Genomic DNA, 20,575 nt, shown 5'->3' with positions numbered 1-20,575 from the left:
TCCTCTTGAAAATTTCCAAAGTTGGGGAGTCCACAAGCCAGGGTGGCGCAGCAGGTAGAGTGCTGTATTGCAGGCCACTGAAGCTGACTGTAGATCTGAAGGTCAGCGGTTCAAATCTCATCACCGGCTCAAGGTTGACTTAGCCTTCCATCCTTCCGAGGTGGGTAAAATGAGGACCTGGATTGTGGGGGCAATATGCTGGCTCTTTTAAAAAGTGCTGTTGCTAACATGTTGTAAGCCGCCCTGAGTCTAAGTGGAAGGGCGGCATAAAAATCGAATAAATAAAATAAAATAAATAAATAAATTATCACCATTGATATAGAAAGGACACAATTGATTAAAGATTAAAACAATGATAAAGAGTTGTAAATAAAGAATAAAGTTATAACTCCATTCAACTTCAGCAAAACTCTTTCTTCCCTCTACTTTTTACCAAGGTACCCAAGAGGTTCCTTACAGTTATGATTCCTGGCCATCTTAATAATTTAGGATAAATGTGTAAACCAATAAATAAGAATATTTCTAGGTCAGGGTTGAAATGAGGGATCCTAGCACTGATGATGTTATCTAATTTGGGTGATGAAACATCTGCAAGAAAACAAGCAAGCTCAGAGAGATTCAACCTGGAAATAAGGATAATTTTCCTGACAGTGAGAGCAATCAACCAAAGGAACAGCTTGCCTTCAGAAGTTGTGCGAGCTTCATCACTGGAAGCTTTGAAGAAGAGACTGGACTGCCATCTGTCAGAAAAGGTGTAAGGTCTCCTACATGGGGGGAGTTGGATTAGATGACCTGAAAGATCCTGTCCAATTCTGTAAATCTGTTATATCAGATTAAGGTGTAAATGGCAAAAAGCAATTCTTATACCTGCCCTTACGTGTAAGCGTTTTATTGCATGCAATAAAATTATATGAATCTTTAACTATTGTTTTTGTTCCCATTTATATCACCTCTGACAGTGAGAGTAGCAGTTATGGCACGCTTCCCAACAGAATTTTTCACCAGGCAGGTATAAAATCCAGCATCTTCCTTCCGTGTTTCTCTAATCTCCAGGGTTCCATTTTGATCCACCTCAAGGAGTTGCATGCTGTCATCTTTAGTCCTAGCAAAGGATTTGCAATCACATGTATGCATTTATTACTTCTTTATAAACATAATTTTTAAATACTGGAAATAATGGCAAGCTAAACTTTCTTTTAAGAGTAAATCATCTGAGAGAGAGAGAGAGAATAATATCCCAGAACAAGGCATGTTGGAAACACAGCCTATAAAAATAAAAGGCATAGTATTGAAAAATAATTTAATGGCATTAATCCAGAAACGGTAAGGCCGATTTCCAAAATCAAAAGTGTTCTATGGTATCTTTTTCAAACTGCTTTATAGAAGAGTTTTTTTCAACCCTGTTGTTAGTGGCTAGAGGGAAGTAATGGCAAGCTAATTTTAATTCAACCGCTGAAGGGGAAAAATAGCAAAATAAGGATATTGCCTAGAATTAAGAATACACTTTCCTTCAGAAAACATTTTTTTTTGCCATTATAAAGAGGGATGGAGGGAAGCTGAGGTAGAAGATATGCTATCTTTCCTTTGCTTTCAGAGTGAAATAAAAATAGTGTGTTTTTTTAAAAAAATCAAGCTTGAATAGAGGAGGTAATCCTGACACTCTGAGAAAATGAAAAGTCTTTAAATCTGATAGATCCAAAGTATATTCAGCTCATCCTCATTTTATGGCCTTTTATCATCAGCTCACTCTCATTTTAAGCCAGTGAAAATCTCAACATTCATCAGCTGCACCCACAGATCATTCTGATAGAAGAGAATATTTCAGAGAGCAGAACTGAAGTTTGCAGACCTTGGTCTTCTCTAAAGTTGGAAGACATTCATTCTCAAGCTAAGTAATATCAAGAGTGAAATGATTATTACCTAGTTTGGCAATGCAATGTCTGCAAGAAAATCACCAAGCTCAAAGAACACCAAAGACCCCACAAATCAGACTAACTCTATTCTGTTTGCAGTGATAGCTCTGCTTTGTTTTAACCTCCATTAAGCCATTAAGTTAATATACATAAATGACCTTTACAATCATATTATAAGCAACTGAGTCATTTTCAAAGATGACATAAAACTATTTAACACCACTGACAATACTGCTGTCCTACAAAGTTACCTAGTCCTAGACTATGTTTCAGAATGGTTGAACAATTGGCAACTACAAATCTCAAACAACAAATGCTTTGTCTTACACATTGGCAACAAAATCCAGAACACCAAATACAGTGGTACCTCATCTTACGAACGCCTCTTCTAACGAACTTTTCAAGATACGAACCCGGTGTTTAAGATTTTTTTGCCTCTTCTTCCGAACTATTTTCACCTTACGAACACAAGCAGCTGCTGCTAGGATGAAGGGGTTTCTTTTTTTCCCCTTTTTTGAAGAAAGAAAAGGGAGGGGCTGCTTGGAGTAGGAAACATTTTGCAGAGAACAACGTGCTTGCAAAGGAACTGAAAGGGTGTCTTTTGAAGAAAGAAAAGGGAGGGGCGCCCCCCTTGCCTTTCTTCCTTCCCACTCACCATTTAGCCTAGCCTTGCTTCTTCCACCCGCCCCCTTTATTTATTTATTATTTATTACTTAGATTTGTATGCCGGCCCTCTCCGAAGACTCCTCCCTGCCCTCTGTTCACCTCCCTTTTAAAGTTTGGGATTTTCCTGAAGGATTTGCATGCATTATTTGCTTTTACATTGATTCCTATGGGAAACATTGTTTCATCTTACGAACTTTTCACCTTACGAACCTCCTCCTGGAACCAATTAAGTTCGTATGATGAGGTACCACTATACAAACTGGGAGGATATGATCTCGTAGATGACCCTCACTCTGTCAAGTTTCTGGAATGTTCTCTCTATGTAATGCTCAGAAATGCTGGCCAGTGTTAAAATGCAAAAAAGATGCAGACCATGTCTAGAATTATTTGGTTACAGAAATGGATAAAGAATAATGGGACAATATGCAGAAGTCAGTCTAGTTTAACTTTAGACATATTGTCCAACGGATAAAACTAAGTCTGAGACAGGTTTCTTTGCCATCAGAGGAAATTTGTAGGGATCTTTAAGGATGATTGGAGTACAATGGTATCTTTTCAAAATTACATTGGAATTCATCTCATTTATTATTGACAAAGGAAACCTTCTGAGCACATTGAGAGCTTATCATTTCATGGCTAACAATGCACAGCTTCATTAACACTGTCAAGTTAACGCTTGGAATATTTAAAACAAAGGTAGCGCGTGAGTATTCTATAATCAGCAATTGTTATTGTGCAGCTTTTTGTAAAATGCACTTTTGTGGTGCAAAAATGCATTTTTTTTTCTGGCAATCAAATATAAATGTATTAAAAGACATCAACAACAATTTATGACAAAGGAGCTTACAAAGGAAATGACATGAACCTTACCAAGAAATATCTGGTGTGGGTATTGCAAAAAAATGGCAGTACAAGTGACTTGAATAACCCATTACTGCCACATATTCTTCACCATCTGGAGTTAATATTTCCGGAGGAATATCTGAAAAAGGTAACTGTAAATTAGCAGAGAAAGAGTCAAGGTAGGACTTCCAACAGTATTTTTTTTAAAAAAGGAGCCTTAATCCTAGATAAAATTTTGTGATTTTGAGCTATGCTTATTTTATTCCTTTTAAAAAATCTACAATTGTAAACAATGCAAATGGAATTTTAGTAGAAAAGAGATGAAGGTGAGCACCCAGATCTTTCAGACAGTCTGGATGCTGTAGGCACTTTAGACAGTTTAAGATATCCTAAAGATTTTCTGAGATATAATACACTTCTTTGACTTTCCCATTTTACATCTATATTTAGTAATTTGTTAACAAATCTCAGGGGCATAAGTATGAGAGGAAGCTCTGATCAGGAAATAGGACTTTGGAAGGCACCTGAACATTGCAGCAGTATTTAATTTATGTTATTGATTAGGATACAGACAAACTATGGATTCAGAGTGTCACATTACATCAAAATTACTCTGTATTAATTGTAGCCCTTCCAGGGTTTTTTGGGCAGTTGTTGTAAACAACTTTCATGATATCTCACCTTTGGTGGGAAAGTTGTTTTTGTTCTTGCTTTGTTGTGTTTTTTTTTAATTTCCATTTTCCCTAAGCCCCAGACATGGGTTCCTCCTAGTTTAGACTGGTTCTATAGAACCGGCAGTAACCTGGCAGCTTAGGTCACTGGAACCAGCAGCGACCCAGGTCTGCAATGTCCCATCTAACCATTATTTCTCTGAACTGTATGAATAGTGTTTTTCCTACTTGATTAGCATTATTTGTACAAATGCAATTCTAAGCAGAAATATAGACATTAAAAGCTTTTGTTGGCTCACTATGATGATGATTAGGGGTAGTGATTTCTGACAGTCTCAAAAAGGGTGAACAGTGCGGTCAGGCGGTAGGGAAAGCAAGTAGGATGCTTGGCTGCATAGCTAGAGGTATAACAAGCAGGAAGAGGGAGATTATGATCCTGCTATATAGAATGCTGATGAGACCACATTTGGAATACTGTGTTCAGTTCTGGAGACCTCACCTACAAAAAGATATTGACAAAATTGAACAGGTCCAAAGACGGGCTACAAGAATGGTGGAAGGTCTTAAGCATAAAACGTATCAGGAAAGACTTCATGAACTCAATCTGTATAGTCTGGAGGACAGAAGGAAAAGGGGGGACATGATCGAAACATTTAAATATATTAAAGGGTTAAATAAGGTCCAGGAGGGAAGTGTTTTTAATAGGAAAGTGAACACAAGAACAAGGGGACACAATCTGAAGTTAGTTGGGGGAAAGATCAAAAGCAACGTGAGAAAATATTATTTTACTGAAAGAGTAGTAGATCCTTGGAACAAACTTCCAGCAGACGGGGTAGCTAAATCCACAGTAACTGAATTTAAACATGCCTGGGATAAACATATATCCATCCTAAGATAAAATACAGCAAATAGTATAAGGGCAGACTAGATGGACCATGAGGTCTTTTTCTGCCGTCAGACTTCTATGTTTCTTATGTTTCTATGTTTCTATGCATGGATCATTTTAAAAGAATGGACTGATTCTAACTACCATCCTAAATATAATGTACCCTAACACTGTCCCCCAGATGTTTAATTAATAGATGTTAGAAGGGACATTTTAGATCATCTAGTCCAATCCTTACCCAAGCAGGAGACCCTACACAATTTCTGAGAGATAGCAGTCCAGTCTCTTTTTGAAAGCTTCTAATGATGAAGCTCTCCCAACTTCCGAAGGCAAGCTGTTCCACTGATTGATTGCTCTCACCATCAGAAATGTTCTCCTTATTTCTAGGTTGAATCTTTCCTTGATCAGTTTCCATCCATTATTCCTTGTCTGGCCTTAAGGTACCCTGGAAAACAGGTTGACCCCTCCTCTTCTCTAAAATACTGGAACACTGCTATCATGTCTCCCCTGGTCCTTCTCTACATGCCCAGTTCTAGTAATATGTTTTAGCCTCCTTGTTAATTGATAATAATTAATATAATTTATTGCATGCAAAGACAGATGTAATTAAATCCATGAAGTTCAGCATTTTCCCCTGTGAGAGACAGTAGCCAAACCAAAGTCTTTTCTGATCCTTGTGCATGGAAGGTGGGGTCAAAAACCTGAGCCTGCTATTCTCTGTAAAAAAATAACTTACTGAGAACATCAATGTTTGCTGTGGCCAGGATAGTGCCATGCTTATTGGTAGCCTCACATTGGTACACTGCAGTGTCACTCAGCTCCAAGTCAGTGATGCTGATCTCTCTTGTTGAAAAAACAACTCTGCTGGATTTTATCTCATTATCTGTCAATAAGAAAATGTTACTTTTAAAAAGAGACCTTCAATTCTTCCCTGGCACTAACTTTTGCTCTGGTAAACGTCGGTTATACAGAAAAGGTGAGAATGTGTAAAAAACATTAATTAATCTTTATATTATGTGCAGGGGTGAGCTTCTAGCTGGAATGCTAATTTGGGCTCGCCATAGTGGCTTGTGAGTACTTGCGGGGCCAGCGCGGTTTTGCTTCTACACCTGCGGAGGTAGCAAAAATTGTGCATGGAGCCACAGGCGTGCCTATATTTCGGCAAGGTTTTTTTGCTTCTGTGCATGCCAAAACACAGGTGCACCTGCAGCTCCGTGCAAACACTCACGAGCTGCAGCAGCGAGCCCAATTTAGCGTTCCAGCTAGAAGCCCACTGCTGGTTATGTGCTACATTAAAACAAATAGAATTATGCAAGTAACAATTAGTGTTAAACAACGACAAGGCTTATTTTGGTTTAAGCATAACATTTCTGGATGCTTGATTTTTTTATCAGTTAGTTGTACCTATACATGCTGGTGACACATGGTTACTCTATAAAGCTAAAAACAAACTGTAGATATCTATTTTCCTAGTAATATAGCATAATGACAAACTGTCTAAACTTGCCTTTCTTCTGCCCTAGCGGTTATACTGCCCTAGCAGTATTAACCTTCAGTTTCAAATCTGGTTATAATGGAATAGAATAACAGAGTTGGAAAGGACCTTGGAGGTCTTCTAGTCCAACATTTCAATTATCTCAACCTATCTGAACTTGGAAGCTAAATATAACCAGGCCTGACTAACACCAAAATATAAAACCCCCAATGAGTAACAGGCATTATGATGTTTGTCCATCATGTTCAAGGATGACTTTGACCTTTAATGGGTTGTGGGCTGTACACAGTGAAGGGCTACCAAAATTTTTACTACCACCTGCATTTTCTTTCAACATCTTTCAGTGCAAATTGGGTGCTTTGGGGTGGAGCTCCATTTTTGCTACCCCTGGCTGTACACGAAGAGTCTGCAGGTATCTGGTAAGGCCTATATGGGCACAAAATGTTCTGCCACATGATGGACAGACAGGTGTGGGCATGATTGTCACAGCATTTGCATTTGTAGCCCTGGCTTTGCGGAGTGCTCGCTTCTCTACTGATCTGAATGTTCTTCTGGTCTCAGATGTCTGGTAGCCTTGGTGGATCAGCATGCGCCATGTTGGTCGATCTTGTGCCAGGATTTCACAGGAGGTGGGGTTGATATTGAGGGACTTGAAGGAGGCTTTCAACAGATCTTTGTAATGCTTCCTTTGCTCCCCCATGCAATTGTTTTCCTTTAGACAGCTCACCAGAGGAGCTGTTTAGGGATGCAACGGTCTGGCATCCTAGCAACATGGCCTGCCCAGCGTGTCTGGGCTTTCATCAGCAGGGTGGGAATTGATGGCAGGGCTGCTCTGGAGAGGACTTCAGTATCAGGCAACTTATCCTGCCACCGGATCCTCAGAATTCTGCGGAGGCAGGTCATGTGGAAGTGGTTCAATTGCCTAGCATGTCTCCTGAATATAGTCAAAGTCTCACTGACATACAACAGGGTAGTTAGCACTACTGTTCAGTAGACTTTGAGCTTTGTAGCAAGGCTTATTTCACGTCGGTTCCACACATTGGTCATTAGTCTGCCAAATGCGGAGCTTGCTTTGGTGATTCTGCAGTTGACTTCAATGTCAATTGTCACTGCACGGGAGAGGGTGCTGCCAAGGAATATAAATTAGTCCACTGTTTGTAGCTTTTGTTCATTACAAACAGAAGCATTATAAACTCCACTTGAAAGTATAACTACTCTCACACAAAAAATTCAGGAAATCCAAATGATCTTATAATGAATTATAGTGATTTACTTAATAGCCATGGCATAAAAAGTTTATAAAATAACACACAGCACATTTAACAACTGTCTTGCTTAGAACAGAAATTAAGTTCCCAATTGCAGTTGTAAAAGACTACCTATATTTCACTTTTTACCTTGGATTAGTAAGGCATCTTTCAAAGAGCATGATTAATTCCTATACAATACAATAAAGCCTTTAAAGCCCTTCATGGCACTGGACCAGAATATCTCCAAGATAGCCTGCTGCCGCACGAATCCCAGCGACCGATTAGGTCCCACAGAGTGGGCCTTCTCCAGGTCCCGTCAACTAAACAATGTCGGTTGGCGGGCCCCAGGGGAAGAGCCTTCTCTGTGGCGGCCCCGGCCCTCTGGAACCAACTCCCCCCCCCGAAGATTAGAACCGCCCCTACCCTCCTTGCCTTCCGTAAGCTCCTTAAGACCCACCTTTGTCGTCAGGCATGGGGGAACTGAGACATCTCCCCTGGGTATATACAATTTATGAATGGTATGTCTGGATGTATGTTTGTTTAGAAAATGGGGTTTTTAAAATATTTTTAAACAGTAATTTAGATTTGTCGTAAATTGTTTTTCACTTTGTTGTGAGCCGCCCCGAGTCTGCGGAGAGGGGTGGCATACAAATCTAAATAAAAAATAAAATAAAATAAAATAAAATAAAATAAAATAAAATAAAATAAAATAAAATAAAATAAAATAAAATAAAATAAAATAAAATAAAATAAAATAAAATAAAATAAAATAAAATAAAATAAAATAAAATAAAATAAAATAAAATAAAATAAAATAAAATAAAATAAAATAAAATAAAATAAAATAAAATAAAATAAAATAAAATAAAATAAAATAAAATAAAATAAAATAAAATAAAATAAAATAAAATAAAATAAAATAAAATAAAATAAAATAAAATAAAATAAAATAAAATAAAATAAAATAAAATAAAATAAAATAAAATAAAATAAAATAAAATAAATACAATAATTTCTTAACCAAAATTATTAGTATTATTCAACCAGAGAGCTGGAAGTTATCTTTGAGGTTTTCAAATCCATCCCTTGCTTATGGCAGGATGTAGTAGAGCGTCTCTGGACAAGGACCATTCAGTCTCTTTGGAAGACCGCTGATGAAGGAGACTTTATATGGTAGCCCTTTTTTAGTGGTACTTTATTTGTACTATTGTTCTTTGTTTTGTTTATAGGTGAGTACAAAGATATGAATTTGGCAAGGTGTTAATAGACACATACGATATTTTGAGAACATGAAGTGGATACTCCAAGAAAATGGTTACTGTAGAACTGGTGAAATTTGTTCCCTGACATAGTTTCTAGCTTTCTAGGACATTTATTTTTATCTCTTGTCTTACCTCTTGTTCTTTTTCTAAGGAGATATGCATATTTAAGAAGAACAATTTTAAAATGGTTGTGCAAGCTATTTTTTGAATTGACATCTTCTCAATGGCTATTTTGCAACAGCACCTATTTAAACAAGCCGATCATATCAAAAATTATGGGAAACCATAGCTGCAGTCAATGATTAGATGGAATTGGATTCTAAACTGCAGACCAGTTGGTATTTTGTTCATTATGGCTGAAGAAACATAGCTTATCACTGATAAGAACAAAAGGAATCCAGACAACTTTATCAAATAATCAATCATAATACCTCTAGTACTGAGAAGTTAGTCCAATAAAACAGATTAAATTTAAGCAATCTCACTGGGTTTCTTTTATACTAGCATTGTCTAATTTAGTGGTGTTGGATTTTATCCAATCCATAGGATCAATAACTAGGGATAGTGGAAGCTGAAATCTTATGCACCCAGAAGCATCACATTGGAAAAGACCAGTTTATATAGCTGTTTACTATTATTGAACTGTAGGTTTATATCCTATGCTTACCTTCAAGAGGAATGCCATTCTTTTTCCATTTTATAGTTGGCTCAGGAAAGCCAATAGCTTCACAAAACAGTACAAAACTTCCACCAACACTGAAAACTCCACTTTTTGGTTTGCTTACCCAGGTGGGTGGCTCTGTTGAAAAAGTAATTACCATTTTAGTCATTATTGGGACAACTACTGTAAACACATATCTGCATACCCGTAACCCTGATGCAACAACGTTGATATGGTCTGCTAACTGCACTTGTTCTTGGAGAAAGATAATCTAGCCATATGAATCATGCTTTAATCATCTCTTATTTGTGCACTATAAATTAGACTACTGGAAACTAGAAAGAGTACAAAATGCAGCATCTATATTTTTGCCCAACTGCACTTTGTAGATTATTTTACTTTTTTCTTTCTTTTAGGGTTTGTTTGCCTGCAGTTCAAAATGATCATTTTGACGTATAAAACCCTAGATAATTTGGAAACAGATTATTTGTCCCTATACTTTACATCAAAATTGCTATTGAAGAACTTTAAAGGGAACTGAGCTAATTTATTTCTACTTTGGGCAAGTAATAAAGAATCTTTGATATCATCAGAGTTTCAGTATTATAAAAAGTTGTATATTTGATTTTTCATTTTAATTAAAACAAATCTGTCTTACATTGTGTTTGCTGTTATGTGTTCAGTTTCATGGTATTTTTAAATTTTTCTCTAGAAGTGTGGTAAGTATAATGATAAATGCTATTTTAATAAATCATAATGTGAAAAATGAGTTTTAAGCTCTATGCATATCTAAAGTTGAAAAAATGAGATGATGTGAAAGAGGCTTGAAATCTTGGCTGCAGATGCTTCACTGAGAAAGTGGTAAAGCAAGAAAAATAATAAATAGGTAGATAGGTAGGTAGGTAGGTAGGTAGATAGATAGATAGATAGATAGATAGATAGATAGATAGATAGATAGATAGATAGATACTGTAGATAGATAGATAGATAGATACATACATACATACATACATACATACATACATACATACATACATACATACATACCAGGTCCCAAAGTTATTCTACTCTACTCAGAAAGTTACTCTATTCTACTCCATTGTACCAAAAATCTCTCATGCTTTGTAAATAGTTCATCTCATTTCCTCATTTTGCAAACTGTTTGACATGGCTTTCCTAGGAGGTCTGATCAAAAAAAGTTTCACAGAAGATTTCATGCAGCTCTCTTGTGAATTGAACATACCATAAATGATAAAACAATGGCTGCACTTCATCAACTACAGTATAACAAAGTAAATGGAAAAATCTATTATTTATTTATTTATTATTTATGAAAATTTTATTTTTAGGGATTTTTAAAAAATAATTCTGTTATCAAACTGAATGAGAATATTTCAAAAACTGCAGAAGAAATTCTCAGCATAGCTGAATTTGTCAGTTAAAAGAGAAGCAGGGAAAAAACAAGTCATATGGTGTGTGGTTATACTTCTATTAATCAGCAGATGGCACTCATGCAATTGGGGAAAAAAATATCTTGGCAAGACCAACTTCACAATTCTTCAGTTTTGTTTAACTAGGGGCTGTTCATTATCCCCCTCATTCATGAATCCAAAACTTCACTAATTACACCATGGCTTTATTAATGGGTTTTTTCCAATATTTCTATATAAGCTGGAAAAGGAAAAAAGAAAGTCAGCCTCCAACAGCCGTTTGAGATTACAAGTGCATAATCAAGTTCACAGACAGAAATTGTTCAGTCTCTTAATTAGGGTAACAGCTACTATAGCCACCTTTTTGGTTAGCAAAATTAGGATTTTAAATAAGACTTTGACATGCAACCTATTCTTTCTATTATTCTGTGATTTATTGGTGGCTGAGGCATAAGATTAAAAACTGTGAGTTCTAGTTCTGCTTTAGTCGTGAAAGACAGCTGAGTAACTTTGGACCAATATTTTAGAAAAAACAGTAACCCAAAATAACATCTGTCCTTGGACTATTTTAGCTTTTCAAATTTTCAAACATGATAGTGAGAGGCTGAATTGACAGTTCAAATTGATTATGGAAACAATTGCCTGGGAAATCACTATTGTATATATGTGTGGCTGTTTCTTACATTACATTTTCAGGGTCAAGACTTGATACATGTAAAATGCACACTAAAAAAGAGGTTAAAAATATAGGGTGTCACTCTACAATTAGATGACGGAATGAATCAAGTCTTATCTTCAGGTGAGTCTTCGGAGAGGGGCGGAATACAAATCTAATAAATTATTAACTAGATAGTAATTCTGTATTTATAAATACGCAAAATAACCTTGCAAAGTATAATATAAATTAACAGAAGTTTAAATAATTCAGAAATATAGATACTAGGCAGTGATAAAGAGGGAGCTGAAAAGAGCTGTTAATTTAGAGAAATACCTTCTTTAGAACATTTCCGTTTACAGTGTAATTTTTATCATGTCCATTAGGAAGGAGCTATCATTGTGGAGTCCAAATTGGGTGTTTTTCTTTCATATGTTTCATTACCCAGTTGTCCATTTCAGGGATGGGTTCCACTTACCTTCACCACCAGTTTGCATCATGATGTTTGCTTGTGCATGCAAGCAGAATTCATGTGTGTGCCTCCTCTTGTTCAATTTGGTTTCTGTGCATGCTCAGTAGTAGTTGGTAATGACCTTTAAAGCCCTACATGGCATTGGGCCAGAATACATACGGAACCGCCTTCTGCCGCTTGAATCCCAGCGGCCGATAAGGTCCCACAGAGTTGGCCTTCTCCGGGTCCCGTTGACCAAACAATGTAGTTTGGAGGACCCCAGGGGAAGAGCCTTCTCTGTGGCGGCCCCAGCCCTCTGGAATCAACTCCCCCCAGAGATTAGAATGGCCCCCACCCTCCTTGTCTTTCGCAAATTACTCAAGACCCACCTTTGTCGCCAGGCATGGGGGAATTAGGATATTCCTTCCCCTAGGCCATTACAAATTATGTATGGTATGTTTTAGTTGTTTTATTAAATTGGATTGTTACATGTTGTTTTTTATCATTGTTGTTAGCCGCCCCGAGTCTGCAGAAAGGGGCGGCATACAAATCCAATAAATAATAATAATAATAATAATAATAATAATAATAATAATAATAATAATAATAGGAATCAGCCTAAAACACAGTTGAGGAGCTGATCAGCTGTGCTTTGGGTGAAAAAATAAAGTCAGTATTAACCTGGGGTGGTGGGTGGGCCCCTTTTCAAGCAGCAAAAGAAGAGAAGCTGTCCAAACAGGGGGAAATTCACATTTAAAAAAAAAAAAAAAAAGACAGTGGTGCCTGTGGACCGGCATTGACCAAATTGGATCCATGGTATCACCAGCGGGTCGCTACTGGTCCGGGCGATCTGGTCCCAAAAGTGAAGAACCCACCCCTGGTTCATCTGTGCTAGAAGGGAATGGGATTTGTTTTCTGTTTCTATATGAGTGGCATTCAAAGATAAACAGAGAGAAAATCCAACAACCTTCCAGCACTGGTGATACTATCTAATTGGATAACAAAGCATCTGCAGGAAAGCTTCAAGTTCAGAGAACATCAAGGACTCCACAGTTCAACCCTGAACCACCAATATTTTCTTCTGTCAGGGCTATGGTTGTATGAACTTCACACACAAAAAAAATTTCTAAAAACCAGAATAGACTCAGTGCAAAGATAAATCTAATTTGCAGGGATTTTCCCAAAGAAGGTAGCGATAGTGGTCAAACTAGGGTAAGCTTATCCTTCTCAATATTTACCCTGATAAATTATATGCTTGGATAAAGTCAGAAGATAAAAACACAGCAAATGTTTTTGGGTTTGTTTTTTTTTAAAGTTGCTGGCTATGCATGCCCACCTGTTACTCATCTCATTCTTTTAAAATATTCCATTCACATTATTAACTGCCTGATTTAATATTGTAAAGCAGTGGGAAGCTAAAACGCATATTTAATTTGATTGCTTATATTTAAAAGTGTGAGCTTTTTTTCCTGGGTGTAAAATTAGTAACAAAGAACTTTTGAAAAACTCTACAGCACAGAACAAATTGAATGACATCTTAATCACTTAGCTGTCACACTAATGATGTGATGATGTGATTACAAAATGAGAAAAAATAAATGGCCCAACCTGTCAGAAATCGCACCACGGGGAAGTGAAAAGAAATGCAGGCCAAAATAGGTAAGGAAATGGTGAGATAATGCCTAACTGCTTTGATTATGTGGATCTCAAAGTGCTAAAGGAACAAGTGGATATGATCTCAGAATCACTGACTATAATCTTTAGTCAATTCAAGAATTTCTGAAGGACAAGGGATGTATCAACATAATAGAGAACAGTTAACATTATTCCATTTGTTAAAATCCAGAATAGAGGGAGAACCCAGGAAACTACAGATCAACCAGCTTGATGTCAGTACTTGGGAAACTCTTGTAAAGGATAATTTAACAGTGGATTTGTAAGCCCTTAGAAAGGAACAAAGTTAAAAGCCAGCATGGGATTGTTAAAAATAAGTCATGCCGGACAAATTTACATTTTTTTTTCTTTTTCAACAAAGAGATTATATTAATAGACCAAGGAAATGTTGTGAATACTGCATTTGAATTTCTATGGATTTCTATGGATGTATTCTATTGATCATAGTCTCTTTGTTGATATAATGAAATAATGTGGGATGGTTGGTCCTGACTCTCGATTGGTTGAGCAACTTTTCCAGGTTCTGGTTCAACTTGGATCTATGTCTAGATCAGGACTGTCAAACTTGCAGCCTGCTGGCCAGATGTGTCACCCACCCGGTTTAGTAAAGGGGGGGGGATCATGATACATCACGTGATACCACCGTGATGAGGCAAATTTGACACCGCTGATCTAGGCAGAGGGTTCCCTTAGTGCTCTGTCCTGGTCTACTGATTTTCAACATTTCTATAAATGATGTAGATGAAATATAAGGAATACTGATCAAATTTGCACATGATGCAAAACTGGGAAAGATTGCTAACACTTCAGAAGAGCACTTCAAGTTAGAAGCTTGACAGACATGAAAATTTGTGCCTATACTCAAATATGTGATACAATAGTGAGAAATTTAAGCTTCGGCATTTTGAAAAATTAGACATACCAATACAACATAGGTGGTATCTGATTCAGTAACTCCTGGGCATCAAGATAGACTCCAGATTACATTATACCTATCCCCGTGTTTTTGCCAATTTTAAGCAATTTTATATTATTGCACTTGTTATAATTTTGATTGTTCTATTTTGGATCTTGGGGCGTTTGCAGATTATTGTAGTCGCTGCTGGAATTTTCATTCCTTTGCAGCACTACTAATAGACTGAGCTAGCTCATTATTAATTGTTCCACCTACTTTACTCTGTACACCATTTCTGTTAGGACTGTCCAAATGTTTGGGTTGGCAATATATAAAAAGAAAACTATGTTTGTTTGTATATATTAAAGTAATATAGCTTTAAATGTATTACTGAGTTCCAATTGGCTTCGGTGTTGCAAGTTACCATAATAGGGCGATAGAAATCATGATTCTCTTTCTCTCTCTCTGTTGTTTCATTCAGATTGAATCTTTGACTGATATAGTAAGCTTTGTGTTAATCTATGATAGTTTGATGTATTTCTAAGCTGTAATGTATGCTTGATATGTAAGACAAAGACAGGCATGTAATATTATTGTTGTATTGAAAGATACTGACTGATTTGAATGTGTATGACCTGGACTGTTTAACTTGACTGTGTTATTTCTAAAAGTAAACACTAAATGAACTTTAACGTATCTGTGTGTATGACTGGATACTCACTCATATCTCCTGTATATTTGCTGCAATCCCATGTTTTCACTGTACACTGTCCTTGATAACTCAAGGGTCATTCTGCACACTCTTTAACAACTTCCTTGCCTTTAAACTCTTAGTATCTAGTTTGGTAATGAGTTTCAGAAAAGCATTAGGCACATGATCAGAAATAAATGATCTGATGGATCATTACCGCATGGAAAACATCAAACCCAAAACCCATAATCCTCCCAACATCTTCCGTCTGACTTCCAACCTACCACCTCACAACATCAAACTGACACCTGCCAGATCACCATCCCACAAGAACAAATGGACAAACCTACCACCTCAAACAAAGAATAGGAAAGTGTGCCCCTTACTTCCTCTAACCACCCCAAAACCAACCCCCAACACAAAACCAATCTCAAATGTAAACTATTAAATGCTAGAAGTTTAGTCAACAAGATGTGTGAATTCCTCCTTCTACTTGACACCTCCAACTTTGATATAAATTTTATATGCAAAACATGGCAAAATGTTTCCTACCCAGACTCCATTATCACATAAAAAAACTACCATGTTTTCTGCTTAGACCGTGAATCCCACAGAGGAGGTGGAGTAGCTATATCCTACAAAAAAATCGCTGAACCTAAAACTCCTCAAAGTTGCACAGGATTCATCAGTACCTGAAACTATTGTCTGGGATTTATCCCTAAATACCACAGTTCACTTCTTACTCTGCTATAGAGCCCCTGTCTACGACTTCGAACATGCTAACAAATTATCCACATTACTAACATGAGCAACCAACTGCCCATACACCATTATCTTCCTTGGAGACCTCAACCTACCACACATTAACTGGTCCTTAATTGAATGCAGCACGGAACCCATCCATTCCACTATATATAATACCGTCACCTACCTTGGACTCGACCAACTGGTAACTAACAGTACCAGACTTGATAACTGTCTGGATCTCATCTTCTGCAACAGCAAAAGTGCAATATATGGCTTACAAATAACAGAACCATTTTCCAACAGTGACCACAGCACAGTCTCAACCTAAGCCACACTATGATCCACCAAAATAATACAGCACCAAAATTCAATTTCAAAAAAGTGAACTATGAACTCATTGAAGCCCACCTCTCAACATTAAACTGGAAAACTCTATTCTCTGAATGCTACACTGCTGATGACCTCTACAACACATTCCTACTCGAAATGAAAATTATTATCAGACTTCATGTACCTCTAACATGTACCATAAACAAAAAATATAACCTCCCCATCTCAATAAGAAAATTACAAACAAGAAAAAAATCTCTCTGGAGGAAAAACAAAAAAGGACAAGTTTCCAACTTCAAAAGCTGATATAAAAGCATTTGCAATCAAATAAAAGCAGAATGCCTTAACTACTACAGCAAACAAGAGGAAAACCTCCTACGCACCAAATCTAATAGTGCTTTCTACAACTTTGTCAACAATAAACTCAAAGACTCTAGACCCATCCCACCTCTCAAAGGACCCAACAACAAAGAATACCACGATGATTCATCCAAAGCCAACCTCCTCAACTCTTTCTTTGGCTCTGACTTTGTTAACATCAATGGCTCATCCCCCAATTTCATCAATCGCACCTCAAACTCCCTCAACGACCTAACCCAAGTAGACTTCACTGAAGACTGAGTTGAAAAAGCATTACGTGACCTTAAACCTTCTCTATCTATCGGACCAGATGGTCTATGTGCTTACTTCCTAAAAAAGCTCTCTTCTGCCATAGCTGAACCACTAAGCATAATTTTTGAAAAATCCTTCAGAACCAGCACACTTCCTAAGCTATGGTCGAAAGCAATGATCATCCTCATCTTCAAAAAAGGAGACCCCTCTCTTGTCGATAATTACAGACCAATTTCACTATGCTGCCTCCCATGCAAAGTCATGGAATCAATTATAAATAAATCAATTACTCTCCATCTAGAAACTAATAATTTGCTCTCTAACAAACAATTTGGTTTCAGAAAAAAACTATCCTGCAACCTGCAGCTCCTCCACTGCAAAAATATATGGACAACTCATCTAGATCAAAGGAAATCTATAGATGCAATTTATATCAACTTCTGCAAAGCCTTTGATTCAGTGGTCCACAACAAACTACTCCTAAAACTCAAATCCTATGGCATCTCAGGATCTCTCCACAGCTGGATTACAGCATTCCTGTCAAACAGACAACAAGTGGTCAAATTAGGAAGCACCCTATCCACCCCTATCCCAGTCAAAAGCGGTGTTCCCCAAGGTAGTGTACTGGGACCAACGCTGTTCATTCTCTACATCAATGACCTTTGCGATTACATCACAAGCAACTGTGTACTCTTCGCTGACGATGTAAAACTCTTCAACACCACCGATAACACAACTACTCTCCAAAAAGACCCGAACTCTGTTTCTGAGTAGTCTAACACATGGCAACTCCAAATCTCAACTAGCAAATGCTCTGCCCTACACATTGGGAAGAAGAATCTGAACTTCAAATCTGAACTAAATAATCAAATTATCACAGATAATCCCCACTCGGTTAAAGACCTCAGTATACTAATAACAAAAGATTTAAGTGCCAAATCCCACTGCAACAACATAGCCAAGAAGGCTTCAAGAGTTGTAAACCTAATCCTACATAGCTTCTGCTCTGGCAATCTCACACTGCTTACCAGAGTTTACAAAACTTTTGCCAGACCCATCCTCGAATACAGCTCATCTGTTTCGAACCCATATCGTATCTCAGACATTAACACCCTTGAAAATGTCCAAAGATACTTCACCAGAAGAGTCCTTCTCTCCTCCACTCGAAACAGAATACCCTACGCGACTAGACTTTCAATTGTGGGCCTAGAAAGCCTAGAACTAAGACGCCTTAAACATGATCTAAGTATTGCCCACAAGATCATATGCTGCAATGTCCTGCCTGTCGGCGACTACTTCAGCTTCAACCACAACAACACAAGAGCACACAACAGATTTAAACTTAATATTAACTGCTCCAAAAAATATGACTTCAGTAACTGAGTTGTCGAAGCATGGAACTCATTACCGGACTCCATAGTGTCATCCCCAAACCCCCAACACTTTACCCTTAGATTATCTACAGTTGACCTATCCAGATTCCTATGAGGTCAGTAAGGGGCGAGTACAAGTACACTAGAGTGCCTTCCATCCCCTGTCCTATTGCTCTCCTATATCTCCTATTCCTTTCTTCTATTCCTATATCTCTTCTTCTATTCTTTCATTGATATGTTCTATTACTATATCTTCTTTTCTATTTTTTCATAGATATATTTTACTATGAGTATCTCCTCTATAACCTTCATCATGTATTTTACTATGTGTATATATATATAGCTGATGAGGCCAGAGAAAGGCCGAAATAGTGCTATCCTAGTCTCCCTTAATTTTAAATTTTCAGCAAAAACAAGTTGCAGGTTCAAGTCCCAGTGGGTAAGGCTAGCCGATGAGGCCAAAATAAGGCCAAAATAGATCTATCCTAGTCTCCCTTAATTTTCAAATTCAGCAAAAAAACATGTGACACTGATACAGAGAGAATTGTCGGCTATCAATAAAATTAACTGCCTTGGAAATGGCCCTGGGTTGGGCCAAGAGGCAGTCGGTGTTAGTGGGGGGCCAGAGGTCGACTCCTAGGTTTCTCCCTTGTGGGGTGCCTCAGGGGTCGGTCCTCTCCCCCCTGCTATTCAACATCTACATGAAACCGCTGGGCGAGATCATCCAAGGACATGGGGTGAGGTATCATCAATATGCGGATGATACCCAGCTTTACATCTCCACCCCATGCCCAGTCAACGAAGCGGTGGAAGTGATGTGCCGGTGCCTGGAGGCTGTTGGGGCCTGGATGGGTGTCAACAGACTCAAGCTCAACCCGGATAAGACGGAGTGGCTGTGGGTTCTGCCTCCCAAGGACAATTCCATCTGTCCGTCCATCACCCTGGGGGGGGAATTATTGACCCCCTCAGAGAGGGTCCGCAACTTGGGCGTCCTCCTCGATCCACAGCTCACATTAGAACAACATCTTTCAGCTGTGGCGAGGGGGGCGTTTGCCCAGGTTCGCCTGGTGCACCAGTTGCGGCCCTATCTGGACCGGGACTCATTGCTCACAGTCACTCATGCCCTCATCACCTCGAGATTCGACTACTGTAATGCTCTCTACATGGGGCTACCTTTGAAAAGTGTTTGGAAACTTCAGATCGTGCAAAATGCAGCTGCGAGAGCAGTCATGGGCCTACCTAGGTATGCCCATGTTTCACCATCACTCCGCAGTCTGCATTGGTTGCCGATCAATTTCCGGTCACAATTCAAAGTGTTGGTTATGACCTTTAAAGCCCTTCATGGCATCGGACCAGAATATCTCCGAGACCGCCTCCTGCCGCACGAATCCCAGCGACCGATTAGGTCCCACAGAGTGGGCCTTCTCCGGGTCCCGTCAACTAAACAATGTCGGTTGGCGGGCCCCAGGGGAAGAGCCTTCTCTGTGGCGGCCCCGGCCCTCTGGAACCAACTCCCCCCGGAGATTAGAACTGCCCCTACTCTTCCTGCCTTCCGTAAACTCCTTAAAACCCACCTTTGCCGGCAGGCATGGGGGAACTGAAACATCTCCCCCGGGCACGTTTAATTTATGCATGGTATGTCTGTGTGTGTGACTGTTAGCATATGGGGTTTTTAAATATTTAAATATTTTAAATCTGTCGGATTGCTTATGATTTGTTTTTTACATGTTGTGAGCCGCCCCGAGTCTTCGGAGAGGGGCGGCATACAAATCTAAGTAATAAATAAATAAATAAATAAATAAATAAGTAAGGAGCTGTGATGTTCCTTCAATACACCAGGGTGATTTGACACAAAAATATGTAACCCTTCCCTGGTGCAGAGCTGAAGGGATTGGATACTGTAGCCTAGAGGATAATTCTCTGCCTTACAAGGCAAAGGTTGCAGGTTCAAGTCCCAGTGGGTATGGCTAGCTGATGAGGCCAAAATAAGGCCGAAATAGATCTATCCTAATCTCCCTTAATTTTCAAATTCAGCAAAAAAAACATGTGACATATATATGCTGCTAGCAG

General features: G+C 38.3%; 1 protein-coding gene across 1 annotated transcript in view; it reads right to left on the bottom strand.

The window, feature by feature from the left end:
* Positions 1-20,575, bottom strand: part of CHL1 (cell adhesion molecule L1 like) — a 233,379-nt gene that overhangs the window by 44,054 nt on the left and 168,750 nt on the right. The window contains exons 10-13 of the mRNA XM_070738253.1: positions 9,654-9,785; positions 5,716-5,862; positions 3,450-3,561; positions 951-1,102 (exon numbers count right to left, since the gene is read on the bottom strand). Coding sequence (XP_070594354.1) covers positions 951-1,102; positions 3,450-3,561; positions 5,716-5,862; positions 9,654-9,785 — 543 coding nt within the window. The remainder of the gene's footprint in view (positions 1-950; positions 1,103-3,449; positions 3,562-5,715; positions 5,863-9,653; positions 9,786-20,575) is intronic.

The sequence above is a fragment of the Erythrolamprus reginae genome, chromosome 2 (assembly GCF_031021105.1).
Source record: "Erythrolamprus reginae isolate rEryReg1 chromosome 2, rEryReg1.hap1, whole genome shotgun sequence".
Lineage (NCBI taxonomy): Eukaryota > Metazoa > Chordata > Lepidosauria > Squamata > Dipsadidae > Erythrolamprus > Erythrolamprus reginae.
The sequence above is the reverse complement of the archived record's forward strand: the minus strand, read 5'-3'. Positions and strand labels throughout refer to the sequence as shown.